The 16,264-nt window shown below is 38.0% G+C and overlaps 2 protein-coding genes across 3 annotated transcripts in view; one reads left to right on the top strand and one right to left on the bottom strand.

Annotated features, from left to right (window-relative positions):
- Positions 1 to 25: 25 nt before the first annotated feature.
- Positions 26 to 10,324, top strand: LOC114352646 (uncharacterized). Its single transcript, XM_028304319.1, has 2 exons — positions 26 to 1,718; positions 10,176 to 10,324. Exons 1-2 carry the CDS (start codon positions 26 to 28, stop codon positions 10,322 to 10,324), a joined length of 1,842 nt encoding a protein of 613 aa, XP_028160120.1.
- Positions 10,325 to 13,130: 2,806 nt separating this feature from the next.
- LOC114352638 (protein real-time) overlaps positions 13,131 to 16,264 on the bottom strand; it is an 82,668-nt gene continuing 79,534 nt past the window's right edge. For both annotated transcript variants that reach the window (XM_028304312.1, XM_028304310.1), the window contains one exon: positions 13,131 to 13,286. In XM_028304312.1, the coding sequence (XP_028160113.1) occupies positions 13,146 to 13,286 (141 nt within the window). In that variant the 3' untranslated portion in view covers positions 13,131 to 13,145. The remainder of the gene's footprint in view (positions 13,287 to 16,264) is intronic.

Below are 16,264 nucleotides of genomic sequence, written 5' to 3'. Positions count from 1 at the left end.
TTTACTTATTGCTACAACTGCAAACATGGACGTCGACGTGTATTCGGATAAAATTGAAACATCTGACAATCCCGATGATTTGGTCGGTGAACTCGAAGATCCAGAAGCTATAGTGAAGATTGGTACTATAGCAGCAAAAGTAGCCTTCTACAATTTCGAGTGGCGGTTCGTTACACTTGTCATGTTTAATACCATGCTTAATATCGGCGTAGATCCATTTTTAAGGGGCTACAATCAAACTGTGTATTTAAAACTGGGCAAGTTCGTCCCAAAACATCATATACATGTTCCTCAATTTGTTATCTTTGGACAAGAAACCACGGAAATATCAGAAACTTTGCAGTGGCTAATCCAGAACCGATACGACAACACTGCTATGTTCCTTATAATCTGCTCATCTGCGAGTTACAAATGTGATGAACATGACATGTTTAATACATTTTCACGCTTGTTCATGCCTAATGTAATTTATTTGAAACCAACTGAATATGGGAGTGAACCTTTGGTATTTACCTATTTCCCGGTGCTCCCAGGAAATTGTAGGAACAATAAGCCGATACTAATAGAACTTTCCAACTGTAACAACGACGTTTGTTTCAAGAATTTGTATCCGGAGAAATACAGTAACATGCATAAATGTGCCTTTATTGTATCTACATTGGAGCAACCTCCATTCACGCATCTTACAAACGGAACGAACGGCACTCTCGTTCTATCTGGTGCCGATGGTGACATAATAAAACTTGTTTCAGAAATACTAAACGCAACATTGGTGATAAGAACTGCAGAATCCAATGAATGGGGCTATTACAAAGATCATAATTGGACGGGATCCTTAGGGGACGTGTTCAATAAACGAGCTCACGTTTCATTGTGTGCAGCACCTCTCACTCCACAGATCAACGGGAATTTCCAAATATCCTTCACGTATGCGAGTATCGATATAGTATGGGCAACAAGATTACCTGCCCTTAGTCCATCGTATGAGAAACTGTTTTATCCTTTAAAAGTTGAATCCAGAATAGCTCTGTTTTGTATATTTGTTGTCATAATATTAATGAACTTTTTCATGAATACTAAATTATGGGAGGATATTAGACACATTCTAAGTATTGGATCTACTCATTTTAGTTTATTTTTTTATTCGTGGGCAGTGTTTTTGGGAATGCCTCTGGTTAGACTACCCTCGAAAGTAACGTTAAGGGTCATAATTCTCAGCTGGATATGGTTTTGCTATATTATAAGAACAGCGTACCAAGCTGCGCTTGTAAGCTCTATGAAGGTTCTATTGTATGAGGATTACCTGCAAAATTTCGATGAGGTATTAAAAAAGAATTATCATTTCGGTGGATTGCAGTCATTACGCGATTATTATTCGGAAGATGAAACCGTATTTGAAAAATGGGATATTGTACAATTTGGCGAATCCCAGCTCATTCTAGATGAACTATTAAATGGAGCTTCTGATTTTGTTATAGCAGTGAACAAAGAGTTCATGGTACACAGCATGATGCGGTACAATGGCACAAAACGACTGCAAATATTGCCTGAAAAAATTGTCAACAGTCCAGCTGTTTTGTATTTCAAGAAATTCGCCCCTCTGCGAGCTCCAGTAAGTCATATTTTAAGTAAAATTGTGGAAGGGGGCATCATAGAAATGATTTACTCTCATTACTTGGATCGAGGAGATTATTTATTTCACCACGAAGAAGTCCAAGGTGATGAACCTTTAAATCTGAGCCATGTCAGCAGTTCTATGATCATATTAGTTATTGGTTGGAAATTATCCATCCTTTACTTTGTGGTAGAAGTATTCAGTAAGAAGTTAGAGAGAAGATATTTTGAAACGATTAATTAAGTTTCACAACAGACACTTTTAGGTAGGTACTGTTAAATTATTTAAACTAAAGTAGGTAAGTGCCGCCAACGCAAATCATTTACAAGCCATTTAGTTAATACGGCTTAACTGCACAAAGTTTGTTAATTAACTTAATAGACGCTTTTAGAAAGAATTCGTTTTATAACCTTACAAATTAAAGTGATTGACTTTTTCTGCTTTTCTTTTGATGCCTTAACTCTGAAATGTTTCTTTTTGCCTTACATTTAAAGGATTAAAGATAAACTATCGAACTTTTAACAAGATACTGAAACGTGTCAATAGATATAAATATGATTCTTGAATCTTATTTCCCTCTCAGGTTCTGTTTAATCATGGTAGGAATACCAACAAAGTATTTTACATTATTCCATGGCACTGAAAATATGAAACAGAACTATCATAAGAATGCAAAATTGCCTGGACGTGTTGCCAAGTGGAAACTATTATTTATATTTCTGGTACTCGGTGACACCGGCGTCATGTCTGCATAGATCGCTAGCCAAAGACCAATTTCTTAACGGGATAACCCATGTTTATCTAATTCTTATTGAACCAATCACTAAATTCCTGTTGACTCGTTATTAAAAAAAAGGTTCATTGTGTTAGGTAGGTACGTTTCAGTCAAATGAAGTCCACTGTTGGACAAAGGTCTCCCCCAAGGTGCGCTGCCAGTATCCAGGTACTCATTTCCCGCGACCTTCACCAGAGCGTCGGACCACCTAATAGGAGGCCTGCCCAGACTACATCATTCGGATCATGGTCGCAACTCGAGAACTTAATAACTTATCTACCCCAGCGGCCATCGTAAGGCTACGATCTCTCTCTCTCTCTCACTCACTCTCTATGAGCTCTACCTAAGCTAAAGCGGAGTATTGTGTAGAATAAGATATTTACGAACACCTCAATAATAAACAGTGGGATTATGAATGAATTGTATGAAGTGCTTAACCTACCTATCACTTCATTTATTGTTAGAAATATAAGTCGGGAGCAAGAATGACTTCTCGTTATGATTTTAATATTATTATCCCACATTGCGTAAGCAGGCGACGAAATAGGAATCAAGATAATGGTCGTCAGTCCCATAAAAGTAATGCACTTGGCTACGCTGCTGGCATGGGGTGCAGTCGGTCATTGGACGCAACGATGGTAATAGGACTTGGCAGTCTCCACAAATTACACATGCCTAATATCGCGTTTCAAGGCTTATTGTCAACTACATTATACACATTTATAGCCTATATGTATAGGTACTCGTAGTATAGTGGTCTAGTCAAGAATACTAAAATTATGAAAACCTTAGGAAATACAGTGTGAGTCACGTTAAAGTGTACATATGATAATAGATGAAACTAGACCTATTTTTATCGACAAAAAAGAGGTCAAAATTTTTTTAAGTTTTTTTTTTTAATTTTTTATAGAATTTTTTTTCTTCCAATTACTTATTGTAAAGAAAACGTTATAACTTTTAAACTAAGCAGTATATCCTGATGAAATAAAAACAGTAATAATGCTAAATAACAGGCAATACTAAAAAAATACATAAAATACACAAAAAAGGCCAACAAATAATAAAAAATGATATTTTTTGAAAAAAATCCGCTTTTAAATTCGTGTTTTTTTGGTTATTTGTTACATTTCTCCAAAAAATGCCCCTATAACCGGTGGTTTTTATTATTATTAGTAGGTATTACCTTCGTAAAACCAATCAATCGCATGTCTCTATCCCTATCACAACGTTTGCAATGATCGTTTGAACAAAGGCCTGCCACAACATTATTCTCCGCTAAAGGTAGAGACAATTTTAATCTATACTTATAATAAATCTGTAGAGAGGTCAATTCTGTACATGAAATATATTTTCAAAATAACTATCAGGGGGTGATTAGTGATCGATACTGATGCCAAAAATACAATCAGTAAATTTTTTGTCTGTCTGTCTGTCTGTATGTTCCTTATAGAAACAAAAACTACTCGACGGATTTTAACGAAACTTGGTACAATTATTCTTCATACTCCTGGGCAGGTTATAGGATACTTAGGAATTCCCACAGGAACGGGCATTAGCGGGAAAATCCTTTTGTATGAAAAATCTAAACCGCTTAAGTTAGACGCTTGAAATTTGGCAAGCAGGTACCTTAGTAAACTTTAAGCTTAGTTATAACAGGATATTGCAAAATTCCTGCGGGAACGGGAATTAGCGAGAAAAAACATTTGTATGAAAAAATCTAAGCCTAGACAGCAGTTATGTATCTAGAAAACTGGACCGAAATTGAATAATTTTACTCGACTTGGCGGTTGCACTACCGTGCCCCCAAATATTTTAGTTTTTCCTTGATTCATACACCAAACACTACTTATATTCCAAATTTGAAGCTTCTAGGTCTGCTAGAAGTGCCTTAGAATTTTGATGATCGGTGAGTCAGTCAGTGAGTCAGTGAGTCAGTGAGTGACAAAATTAAGAAACTTTGACCCGTTATAATTCTTAAACTACTGGTTCAATTTGAATGAAATTTGAAATATACCGTGTCTTTACAATGCCTGCATGGTTACTGAAAATTCAGTCTTCTAGTTTAATCCACAACGAAGTTACAGGGGGTCGAAAATGGCCTGAATTGCTTCGAGAAAAGGATGGTACGGCCGTGCCGCTTTTTTGCTCGACTTGGTGGGGGCACTGCCGTGCCCCCAGATGAATCGAAATATGCGTTTAGTTAAACAAATAGTTACCTACACAAGAAGTATTGCATTGTTGCATTGTATGTAGTTCATAATAACTATGTGCAATTGTATTCATCTGTTGTGCCTCGCAATATAAGCAAGGCTTATTGACTCCTATATGGAAAATTCCATGAAAACCTCATGTAGCATGCGGTGGCGTTTAACCGCGCTTTATGAGGGACAACGGAATTTCTATAAGGTAAAATTGGCTCATCCCGAAAGTTATGCCGATTAGCGACAAGCTGAAAGCCGTGGGCACAAAGTTTGTAGGTAAATAAATACAAAATTTCTTCTTATGCGTCGGGACCAAAAAGTTAAACTAAGTTATCGAATATTCCATAATATAAAATGACGTTTGAAACTCAATTTCATCTCAAGCATAGATTGAGGCTTTTGTTTGTCTGAATTTAAATTTAGACTAATCACATGACTATAATATTTGATATTGGTTCGAGTGTTTGTTGTTGTTTCGTTACTCGGGTCTGAGACCCGTATTTGGAGGCGACGTTCAAAACAGATGCTAACTTGAGTATGCTAGCACCCTCCTAGAAGCCTGTGACTGATTGAATTTCAATACCACCAAATCTATTGTCAGGTGAAGATTTGAACTTGAATATTCTTACGTAACACGTGCCTGAATCACCGAAGACTAGGAGTCGCTATAGCGAGCTCGCTAGTCTATATCTATAAAAGCAAAAGGTCACTGATTGACTGACTGACTGACTCACTCACTCATCATGAAATCTCAGAAACTACAAGTGCTAGGAGTCTCAAATTTTACATGGGAACCCCCATTTCAGAACCTAGGTGCTAAGAACGTATTTTACACAACTCCACCCCCAAGGGGGTCAAATGGGATCCACGCGTACGAAGGAAGTCGCGGGCGGCCGCTAGTAGTTTATAAGTTTCAAAAAATCGTCTATGTCACAACTCTACTCTTTTACAACTCACCTTGGTCTCATAAATAAGGATGTTTTCTCAATCGCCAAAGAAACGATGCTCATTGAATATTTTCATTACGCACCTGTGGCACGTGCTCGGATTGCGTAACGGAGCCTCTGTACCTAAACGCAATTTTGAACAACATTCGCTAGCTTTCGCACCAATCTGTTAGCCACTTCCAGTATAGTGTACAAAGGAATGTCTTAGGTTAGACAAGGACAGCGAAAGAATTCTGGGAAGCTTTGTTTTTATCATGTAACAGTCGCTTTTTTCTAAGCGTGATGTAGTTTGATAAAGACATAACCTTATCAACATATTGTAACATATCTATGTACATATGTAGCTACAAAAACACTTCCCGTTTGTTTTGCTTTCCTCACAAACATGTCAACCCGATACGTCAGCAGATTATCTGGCTGGCCATCAATAAAAATAACATTATTCTAAAAACATATCCCCTCAAAGAGACGAAGGATTATACCAAAGTATGCGAAGGGTAATAGCCCTAAACTTATGATCAATGAAGTTCACCTGAAACACAAGTAACGCTAAGGAGTTTGAATTAGTTTTAAAGCACCTACTTACTATGGTAGCACTTAAAGGTTTCATTAGGGGCCATTAATCTTTCTAAGTTTCAGTGTCCTTAACAAACTTGTACTTCCTGTTAAATTCTAAAGATTATTTTAATCATACTACTACATACTAAGTTATAATTTTATGTAGTTCAAATTGCGTATCTCATTCTACTTTGAATTTCGTTTTAACTAAGTATTTAGTGGTATTTTAATATTCAAACACGCCTATAGGCTTATAAGAGTAACTCTGAAAAATAAAAGCAATTTGACAAAGTCGTTAGATTCTAAATGAGCAGAATTTTAAGAAAAATCTAGTTTCAAAAAGTTCAACAAAACTCCTATAATGTCAATAAATTCTTGGAAAACTTGATCCAAAGTTTACCTTACAGACTAAGTAGGTACTTTACTTCTTAGAGCACGTTACACCTGATGTTTAAGGCTTACACAAAGCTACGTAACGTGAGGTCACGCTACGCTAAAAAACGTTAGGTCATTCTCTTCTTCTTCTTCTTGTCGTGTCGACAACAAACCTACACAGCGTCAGCCCAAAACTCCGCCACAAAAGCGGCGTTGTAGACTTCATTAAATCTTCCTGCGTGCAGTCATTCTTTTAATTTTTAATAGAAACTGTTTAACGTAGCTGATTTTAATAGTTTCAGAAAATATTCATTGCGACTCTAAGCTGGTTAGCAAGCAATCTGAAATATTAAGACAGGGTTATGTGACAGTGAAAATGAGCACGAAGTTATTTTTGAACTCGCTCAGTACTTAGTTACTCGCTCATCTTTGGTGGAAATGCGGCCCAAAACAAAGATTAGCGAATCCACCTTAAGTTTAGAGAAAATAAGTCTACAAATAGCTTAACCTCAGGGTTTGAAAACTTAGTCATAACGACTAAAGGTTTTTTAAGAGCTAATGACCTGTCTTCGGGGTCTTAAGTTTATTTACCTAATAAGTTAACTCATTTCTGTAACTAGATACTAGATAACTTTAAAAAAATATATTGTATTCCTAATGATGCAAAAGCAGACACTCAAAACGATTTTCATGAAATTACTGATAGGTATCTAAAACTTTATTTTATTTCGCAAAAATATCTAAAAACTAACATTTCTGACATTTTCCCGACTTTTCACACTCGCCATGGGGCCGATATTTATTATTTTTATTTTCATTCTGAAGTAAATGTTACGAACATTAGGTACCAACACACAACACGTGTCATTTGAGTCTTAACTGGTCTTGTAATAACTGAATTTTATTACCTACTAGAAAGGAACTTGAATCTTCAATCTTCCCTTTATAGTCGGAACGTGTTTAAGGCACTCTCAGACGGCCGAAGGTGACGCCGGTCTCCGGCACCATAATATCCCTATTATTTCCTGGGTAAAAAAAAGCAAGAGTTTGAATTAGTCCGCCGGTTAACTTACGAAAAATACTGGACACACGTGTTTTTCACTTTTTCAAACTAATGAAAATTTGCAAGAGATAAAGCGCGCCGAAGTTCAAAAGAAAGGGCCCGTGACGTGCTTAAAAGTTTAGCACTTTGTTACGTCACGCGGAACTTCAACGCATCATAACTTAGTACCTAATTACCTACTTGTTTGGTTGACAAATAAAACTATACGTGTTCAATATTTTTTGATAATGAAATTAACGGACTAAAAGTTATTTTTTAGGAACGTTACAAATGTTACCAGGATATTATAATGTCTGCTTTTCATAATCTCTGTTAAGAATACTGGGAACACTGGAATACGGAAACCATTATCCGTGAGCTAAGCCTGTATAACCATTTTCATACGTTTCATTTGTCCGCCCTTAACCCCGTTTCACGCTACGCGTTAAAGTTTACGCCTAAAAGCCGACTGAAACCCATTTCAAAGTACCCTCCATGAGTTTTATTTACCTGGAAAACTCTGAACGACTTCTGAAGTGCACATTATTCTACTTGAATAACAATGGCATCGATTTCACCGCATATGTGGGTAAAGAGATGGTATGATAATAATATGTCATGAGGTGAATAGATAAGTAGGTTTTCGCCAGTGTAATTACTCGTCTTTTGAAGGCAAAAGAAGATTTTAATTATATTCTGCAATTAAAATATTTCTCTGCACTATCACAACGAGCATAATAATTTGTCAGAATAGAAACTTGGCCCGCATGTTTTAGAAAAAAGTGTTTCAGATGAGTTTGGGCAATATTATTTAAAATCTTTTTAAGGCACTTTTTACAAATTTAACGCGTTAGCATCCACGCCCATTGAATTTAGTAGGCCCCAATACCAGTTGGCATCCTTCACATTGTACATCTAATGAACGTTCCATTTGAAATTGACGATCTGTCAGCGACATGCGCAGCTAAAAGACTATTATGTTCTCAGCTGGCAGCGCTGGCGGCTAACACATTACTGTGCCGGTAATGGACCACACGCACGATGCAGGCCTGATTCTGGATTTTATTCGTCCCTAACCTATCAAATCAGCATATCCATTTTGTCCTTAACACATCGGCATATCCATCATTCTTCTTTACTACAGTGAAAATGGAAAATATTTAAAAGCAAAATAATAATTCAATAAAGAATTTTCATCTCTAACCTAGTAAAGTGTGGAGAAAGAAAATGCTGAAAAGCAAAATAATAATTTTACAAAGAATTCCCATTTGTTACCATTACGAAATAGAGTGTGGTGACATGGAAAAGATCTATCTGACCGCACTATTCCACAGAATCGGACCCAATGTGACTAGGCACACACTTGAGTGTGTACGTACCTACTGGATGAAAAGAATTCAAGTGAAAAGTCAAAGCCTTGGTAAACAAGTAAATGATGTAAAAAAATAATTATATAAAATTCTAAGTCCTTTGCGGTCTCTCAGTGCACAGTGCACACCCGTCTCATTCCGCGTGTAGCATGGTTTTAACCTAAATTTTGTAAAAGGTTGGCGACATGACACTCATTTACAAAACCCCTTATTTAAGCCTTGTTCCTTTAATGTATCCTTACCTTTATTTGCATACCTTTTAGTAACACAGGGGACAGCTTATGTTTTTATTATGCTACGAAAATCTTTTTGGCATTACTTATTCAACAGACGAGGTTTTACTATATTTTCCTTATTGATTCCGGACATTGCACGGTATGAATACGGTAGAAATAAGTAGCTGAACAAAATGTAAAAGCAGGGTTGGAATGGAAATTCTGAATAGGTACTAGCAATGTTTTGCATAGTTAGGGTTTAAACAAACATAATCGATACCTACGGCCCGAATCCTTCGAAATGGATTTCTGTAAAATTTTGCAACATACGGACAGATTTTTAATATACGAGTAGAATAAATAAAATACCACTTTTCTATCGTTTTCAGCTTACTCGCAAAGGATTTGTTATTTATTACAGGGATGCCTAGCCCGTCAAACCCCAAGCGGTCGCAAAAGACCTCGTAACAATTGATTTCTATTGTGTCCCGATTCGCGGGGGACTTGAAGGGCTTCCCGCTTATTTAGGTATACCTACACACTTATCAACCCGGAAACGGATTGTAACCGTATCAACTCGAGGCGGTCAATGAGGATCAGTACTGTTGTAGAAAATTCAATAAAACTACATAAGTAGACATAAGAAAGATATATCTTTTTGAATTATCCAAATCGGACCATTACTTACGAAGATATTAAGTAATAAACATAGGCCGTTTTTGCCGCTAAAAGTCAACGTACGCAAGGCCGCGTGACGTCATTATATCCGAATCGATCGATCGATCGATCCGAATCGTATGAAACTCCGTACTGCAACGCAAGCTTATCCTCACCGTCGTAAACATCTCGCCTCGGTTGACCGCGCGGCGAAATGCGATATAGTTTTTGATCCTTTTCCGGGTTGATACATGTGCTAAACCTTTATTTTTTCAACCAAGATTTATTTATTTATTTAAAGACTTTATTGCACACATAAGAGTGATCTTACAAAAAGGCGAGCTTAATGCCAGATGGCATTCTCTTCCAGCCGATTATCCTCTAAAAAGTTATAATTTCTAATATTATGTTTTGTTGCAGGGAACTTACTCGTGATCCTGGTGGTGACGCTGTCCCGGCGCCTGCGGTCCATCACCAACTTCTTCCTGGCGAACTTGGCGGTGGCAGACCTTTGCGTGGGCGTCTTTTGCGTCTTCCAGAATCTTACCATCTATCTCATTCCGAGGTGATTATGATAGATTTATGGGTATGTGTTATGGGTAGTATGATGGGATACATTTTTACATACCAGTAGAATTAAGGTACTCTGTGTACCGACTAATAGGCATCTCCCATCATAGCTGGGCACCGTTAATCAAATAGTTAACTTCGTTAATCGTTAAACCGTTAATAAAAAAATTAACTTCGTTAAACGTTAAAACGTTACATTTCGCAAGAGTTAACGCAAGTTAACGTTAATCGTTAATCCGTTAACACATGATAATAAAACGAAAAAAATAATATGTTCAAATAATTTCGAAAGCTTGTATCGCGCATGGAATTTATTCCTCTTTTATGTTTGCGCTACAAGCTTTGGAAATTATTTGAACCTTGCATAAGTACAATTATTTTTTTCGTTTTAGTACAACTGCATTTCATTATAAAAGCTTGTTAGGGTTCCGTAGCCAAATGGCAAAAAACCCTTATAGATTCGTCATGTCTGTCTGTCCGTCCGTATGTCACAGCCATTTTTTTCTGAAACTATTAAGAGCTATACTGTTGAAACTCGGTAGGTAGATGTATTCTATGAACCGCAGAATATTTAGATGCAAAAATAAAAAAATAATATAAAATATTGGGGGCTTCCCATACTTAGAACTGAAACTCAAATTTTTTTTTTCATCAAACAATACGTGTATGGGGTATCTATGGATAGGTCTTCAAAAATGATATCGAGGTTTCTAAAATATTTTTTTTCTAAACCGAATAGTTTGCGTGACAGACGCTTCCAAAGTGAAAAAAAAATTGCCTACTAACTTCTAAAATCAGAAAATGAAAAATCTAAAAAAAACAATATGATGTACGTACATTACTATAAAAACTACCAACGAAAATTGTTTTGAACGAGATCTAGTAAGTAGTTTTTTTTAATACCTCGTAAATCGTAAACCGCTTATTACCGCGTAATCTTTCATACAAAATTAAATAACTTAAATTAAAAAAATAATAATTTCATAAATCAATGGTACGGAACCCTTTGTGCGTGAGTCCGACACGCACTTGGCCGGTTTTTTTTTAATACCTCGTAAATCGTAAACCGCTTATTACCGTGTAATCTTTCATACAAATAACTTTAAAATTAAAAAAATAATAATTTTAATTTCATAAATCAATGGTACGGAACCCTTTGTGCGTGAGTCCGACACGCACTTGACCGGTTTTTTTAAAGATTTTTAATTATTATAATTTTATTTTACACTTTTTAGTAGCATCTCAATTTCAGAGACTTGGTTAAATTACAATGCAATTTAGCACCAAAGTGCTCGAAAAGACAAATCCAGCAAACCCAAATTCGATAAGTTTCCACCGTTTCGTTTTGGAATTCCTATGGCCACCTCCGGACTCCATCATCAGGACCCTGGACATCATCTAGTACTAAAGTGCTCGAAAAGACAAATCCAACGAACCCAAATTCGATGCGATGCCGCCGCACAGTGGTCTGAAAATGAAGCTCCCATACCATAGAAACTTAATGTCAGAAATTAATAAATAAAAATATGTATTGTGTTTAGTATACCTCCCTTTGTTTTACTAATATAGTATGAAGGGTATGAGTAGCTCCATGTCTGAGAAAAAAAATATTTTAATTTTTTTTGTATGGAAAAAAACACTTAAAGTGGATTTTTTTTAAACTGAATAGAACTGAAGGGCTGGTACTCACATGAGCTATTGCACCATACACGGCGATCAAGATGACATAATTACAATTCTTGTGCCTTTGGGTGCCGCTTTGCATGTACCAAGCTTTGGAAATTTTGAATTTTAGGTAGGTGATTTTTCATGTCTTTGATGTTATTTTATGAAGTTATTAGCCGCTTTCAATNCAGCCGCGCCGCTCCACCAGCGAGCGGCATTAAAGTCGGCGGCGTTCAGTACTGAACTACACGAGCCTACAGTCTAGTCTAATGTCGGCACGAGCCTAAAGTCCCGTGTCGGTACGAGCTTACACTGCGCCGCCTATACGAGCCCCTGCTAAAGTCGGCGGCATTCAGTACTACACTACACGAGAATACAATCGGCGCTCATTCGGTATTAAACTACACGAGCATACATATTCCAGTGTCGGCACGAGCCTGTAGTCGGCGCGGTAGGGCCCACCCTCTGTAAGCTCTATGTCGCATACAGGCCAATAATGGTTCAATCCGTATTACTTTCATAATAAGGTTTTAATGATAAAACTTTCAAAATTCCAGGACTGTCAATTCGTAACATAAAACTAGCTTTTCTCAGCAAAACGTCATTTAAAACATTGTAATAAACCAGTGTAAAATATGAAAATTAGAAATTTTGCTGCTGCTTATTTATACCATTTGTAAGTCACGCAACGAAAGTTGAGGCGATCAACAAGCAAGGATTTGTATCTGCATCGAGGGTATCCGCGCTGACGTCTAACGTAGTCTAATTATCAAACGCTTTGTCTTGTCTCGCTCAGTTATACCAGGAGTTATTCTCGGATAAAAGTTTGGTCGAATCGCGCCTATAAATATATTTTTACTAGCGGTCACCCAAGACTTCGTACGCGTGGATCCCATTTTACCCCCTTAGGGGTGGAGTTTCGTAAAATCCTTTCTTAGCGGATGCCTACGTCATAACATCTGCCTGCATGCCAAATTTCAGCCCGGTCCGTCCTGTGGTTTGGGCTGTGCGTTGATAGATCACTATGTCAGTCAGTCAGGCAGTCACCTTTGAGTTTATTAGATTTTGTGTTTCGTGAAAATATTGCGTCAGTATGTGCATCGTGTTCGCCTCAACTTTCGTCGCTCGAACTATACAGTGACGTTATTTGTCTAGTCATTTACCAGTGCTGTCATCGTCCGGCGGCAGGTCGTGCGCCGTGCGGAACACCGTGAAGGAGATGTCGTGGCGCAGCACGTCGAAGTCCCACGTCAGCACGCTCTGCGGGTCGCGGTTGGCCACGATCACCTCGTGCACCTAAAGAATATACAAATACAAATAATTGATTGAATTTAACATACCTACATTAACATTTACACTTGTATATCTTAAATAACACAAAAACAAACGATGAACATTTTTGCTGTCTACCGTCAACACCGACAATATCACTCGTACGACTATTCAACGGAGCAGCGCGGTCGGGCGTCATAAAAAAACGAGCGTTAATAGTAGTGCTGAACGGGTCATAATGGCATGTGTCGGTGCCGACGGTCAGCATTAACCACTAAAAGTAGGGACAATTTTTTGTAGGTGACATTAAGTGGTACCTAATGTATCTTATAGTAAAAGTATGGATCAATTTCAATTGATTTCGTGGCGGGGTTGGGACATATCTGGTGTCAGACTATTAACCTACGAGTGTGGTTCTACGGTTTAAACTTTTCTGGTTTTTTTTTGTAAGTCCCACGTCACCACGCTCTGCGGGTCGCGGTTGGCCACGATCACCTCGTGCACCCAAAACAAATATTATGTACGTTATAGTAAAAGTATTAGGGATCAATTTTGATTGAATTCGTGTGCGGTTGGCCACGATCACCTCGTGCACCTAAACAAATTGGTGCTTTATGGCTACAGTATTAGGGATCAATTTTGATTGTATTCTTGGGGGGATGGGACATGTCTGGTGACAGACCACGTCAGCACCCTCTACGGGTCACGGTTGGCCACGATCACCTCGTGTACCTAAACAAATTGATACTTTATAGCTACAGGATTAGGGATCAATTTTGATTGTATTCGTGGGGGGATGGGACAAGTCTTGTGACAGACCACGTCAGCACGCTCTGCGGGTCGCGGTTGGCTACGATCACCTTGTGCACCTGAACAAATCGATACTTTATAACTACTGTGGAAGTTGTTACAAGTCTGGTTCCAGACTATCGATCGACGAGTTCTATGTTGTAACTACGGTGCGAGTTCTACAAAAAAATCTGAAAGACATGCCACAAGGGGCAAGGGCGTTGACATTCGTTGCGGCACCACAACGCGCGCGTAACGCCTGTGTGACATGATTCTTAGCTCTATCAAAGTTTGGCAAAAGATTACCTGTCCCTTGCCCAGGCTGACGCATCGGTAGACGCTGTCTTCACTTAGCGGGTCACCATCGCGCTCGGTGAAGGCGCCCGCCACGTACAGGCTCTTGGGAACCAGTCCACCCTCGTGCACGAAGCTCTGTGGGAGAACTTGATGTTAGAAGTAGGTAGACCAATATTTTGGTCACTACTGCGGATAGTCGCCAACATTCCCATTATTGGAACTTTACTGTGAAACTTCCCGTTATTAATATAAAAGTAAATTAAAGTCTAGATAGATCATAATAAAGGAACGAATCTGACGATTAAACCATTGATCTTAGTTTTAGGCGACTTTTCAGCATACGAATAGTTGTAGAAAATAGAGAAAAAAAAATTGTGGCTGGAATTGCTTTAAAAATATGAGTGATAAACATTTGCGTACAGCCTAGCCATCTAGGTACGGTATGATGATAGACATGGAACAACCATCAAAATTCAATTCAAACCTGCATCAGTGCTGGGGTTGGAATCAAGTTATGAGTTCCGTTTCAGAGTACGATCTGTAACAACTTGACACCTTCTGACAAAAACACATACATACATACTAGTCTGGTCCGGGAGCACGTAGAATTTTGTCCAATGACCCCAAGCTACCCATATCCAATATACCCTTATCGCTCGCGCGTAATTATATTGCTGTCGCGACTGAGCGACGGGCGCGCGGCCGCAGTGAGTGTGCGAGCGCTACAGCAACATACGCGCGAGGGATAAGGATGGTTAGCTTCGGGTCATTGGACAAAATTCTACGTGCTCCCGGACCAGACTATAGAATGTGACGAACATGAGTGATGGCTTGAAACACTTCACAGTTACTTCTACTGTGTGAACGAATACATGAGTGACAACAGTTTAGACATTTTATCAATGAGAACGAGCACAAATACATGTGCAAACAAGTATAAGGACTGTCTCACGGCGTACTATATCGTAAAACTGTTGAGGGACGAACGCTGCCAGCATTACTATGTCCGTCTGCCGCGGGATTGTAAAAGAAAATCAAAATTAAAACTCATTCCGTATACTACGTATAATAAAACAACTAAAGTAATTAAGTAATAAAGTAAATCACAAAAAATCATCAAGGTAATACAAAACATAACTAGTTTTTGTAGTCGGTTAAAATCGAAATAAAATCCTCAAAATATTTATTAGCCAGGTTATTCAAACCGGGACGTTCAGCACGGGAGTTAACAATCCAAAACCAGCACAAAACAACTCATGTTTAGTTGATGTCCTTAAAATGATCAATTTATATTGAATGACATCATTTAGGTACTGTAAATATCTCAATTCATGTCTGAGATTATAGGCGAGAACTATCAAACATTGGTGTGGTGTCCAATGGATTCTTCCAAGGTTCAGTTCCATGCAACAATAGTCTATGAAAAATATCTTTCAATCCATGCAGAAGCTTCACCACCATGCAGGGGGTTTAGGAACGTACCTTGCATGGTCCCCCCAAGAAGTCTGGGATGAGGTCCTTGGGGATGTAGTCAGTCAGCCCTCCCGGCTGAAGGTAGTCTTTGCCGCCGTAGAACAGGAACTTGCTGCGGGTGTTCTCATCTGAAATGATAATAAATACATGATTGACAAAGATCAATGAAATACCTAGCTAGAATCTTAGCAAAGCTACGAGTATAAATAAATAAATAAATAAATCTTTGGACAATTTCACACAGCGCCAGCTAGCCCCAAAGTAAGCAACTTAATGCTTGTGTTATGGGTGCTAGCTTAACGGATATACTACTTATATACTTTTTTTTTTAAATACATAAATATTATACATAGTCACACCCAGACCCGTCACAGAAATTAAAATTCATNGAATTTTATGTGAGCCAATATAGAACCCTTGATACCTTAAATAACACAAAAACA

This window comes from Ostrinia furnacalis, unplaced genomic scaffold (assembly GCF_004193835.3).
Source record: "Ostrinia furnacalis isolate ACB-3 unplaced genomic scaffold, ASM419383v2 OfSCF1411, whole genome shotgun sequence".
Taxonomy (NCBI): Eukaryota; Metazoa; Arthropoda; class Insecta; order Lepidoptera; family Crambidae; genus Ostrinia; species Ostrinia furnacalis.
This window is presented reverse-complemented; position numbering and strand designations above follow the sequence as displayed.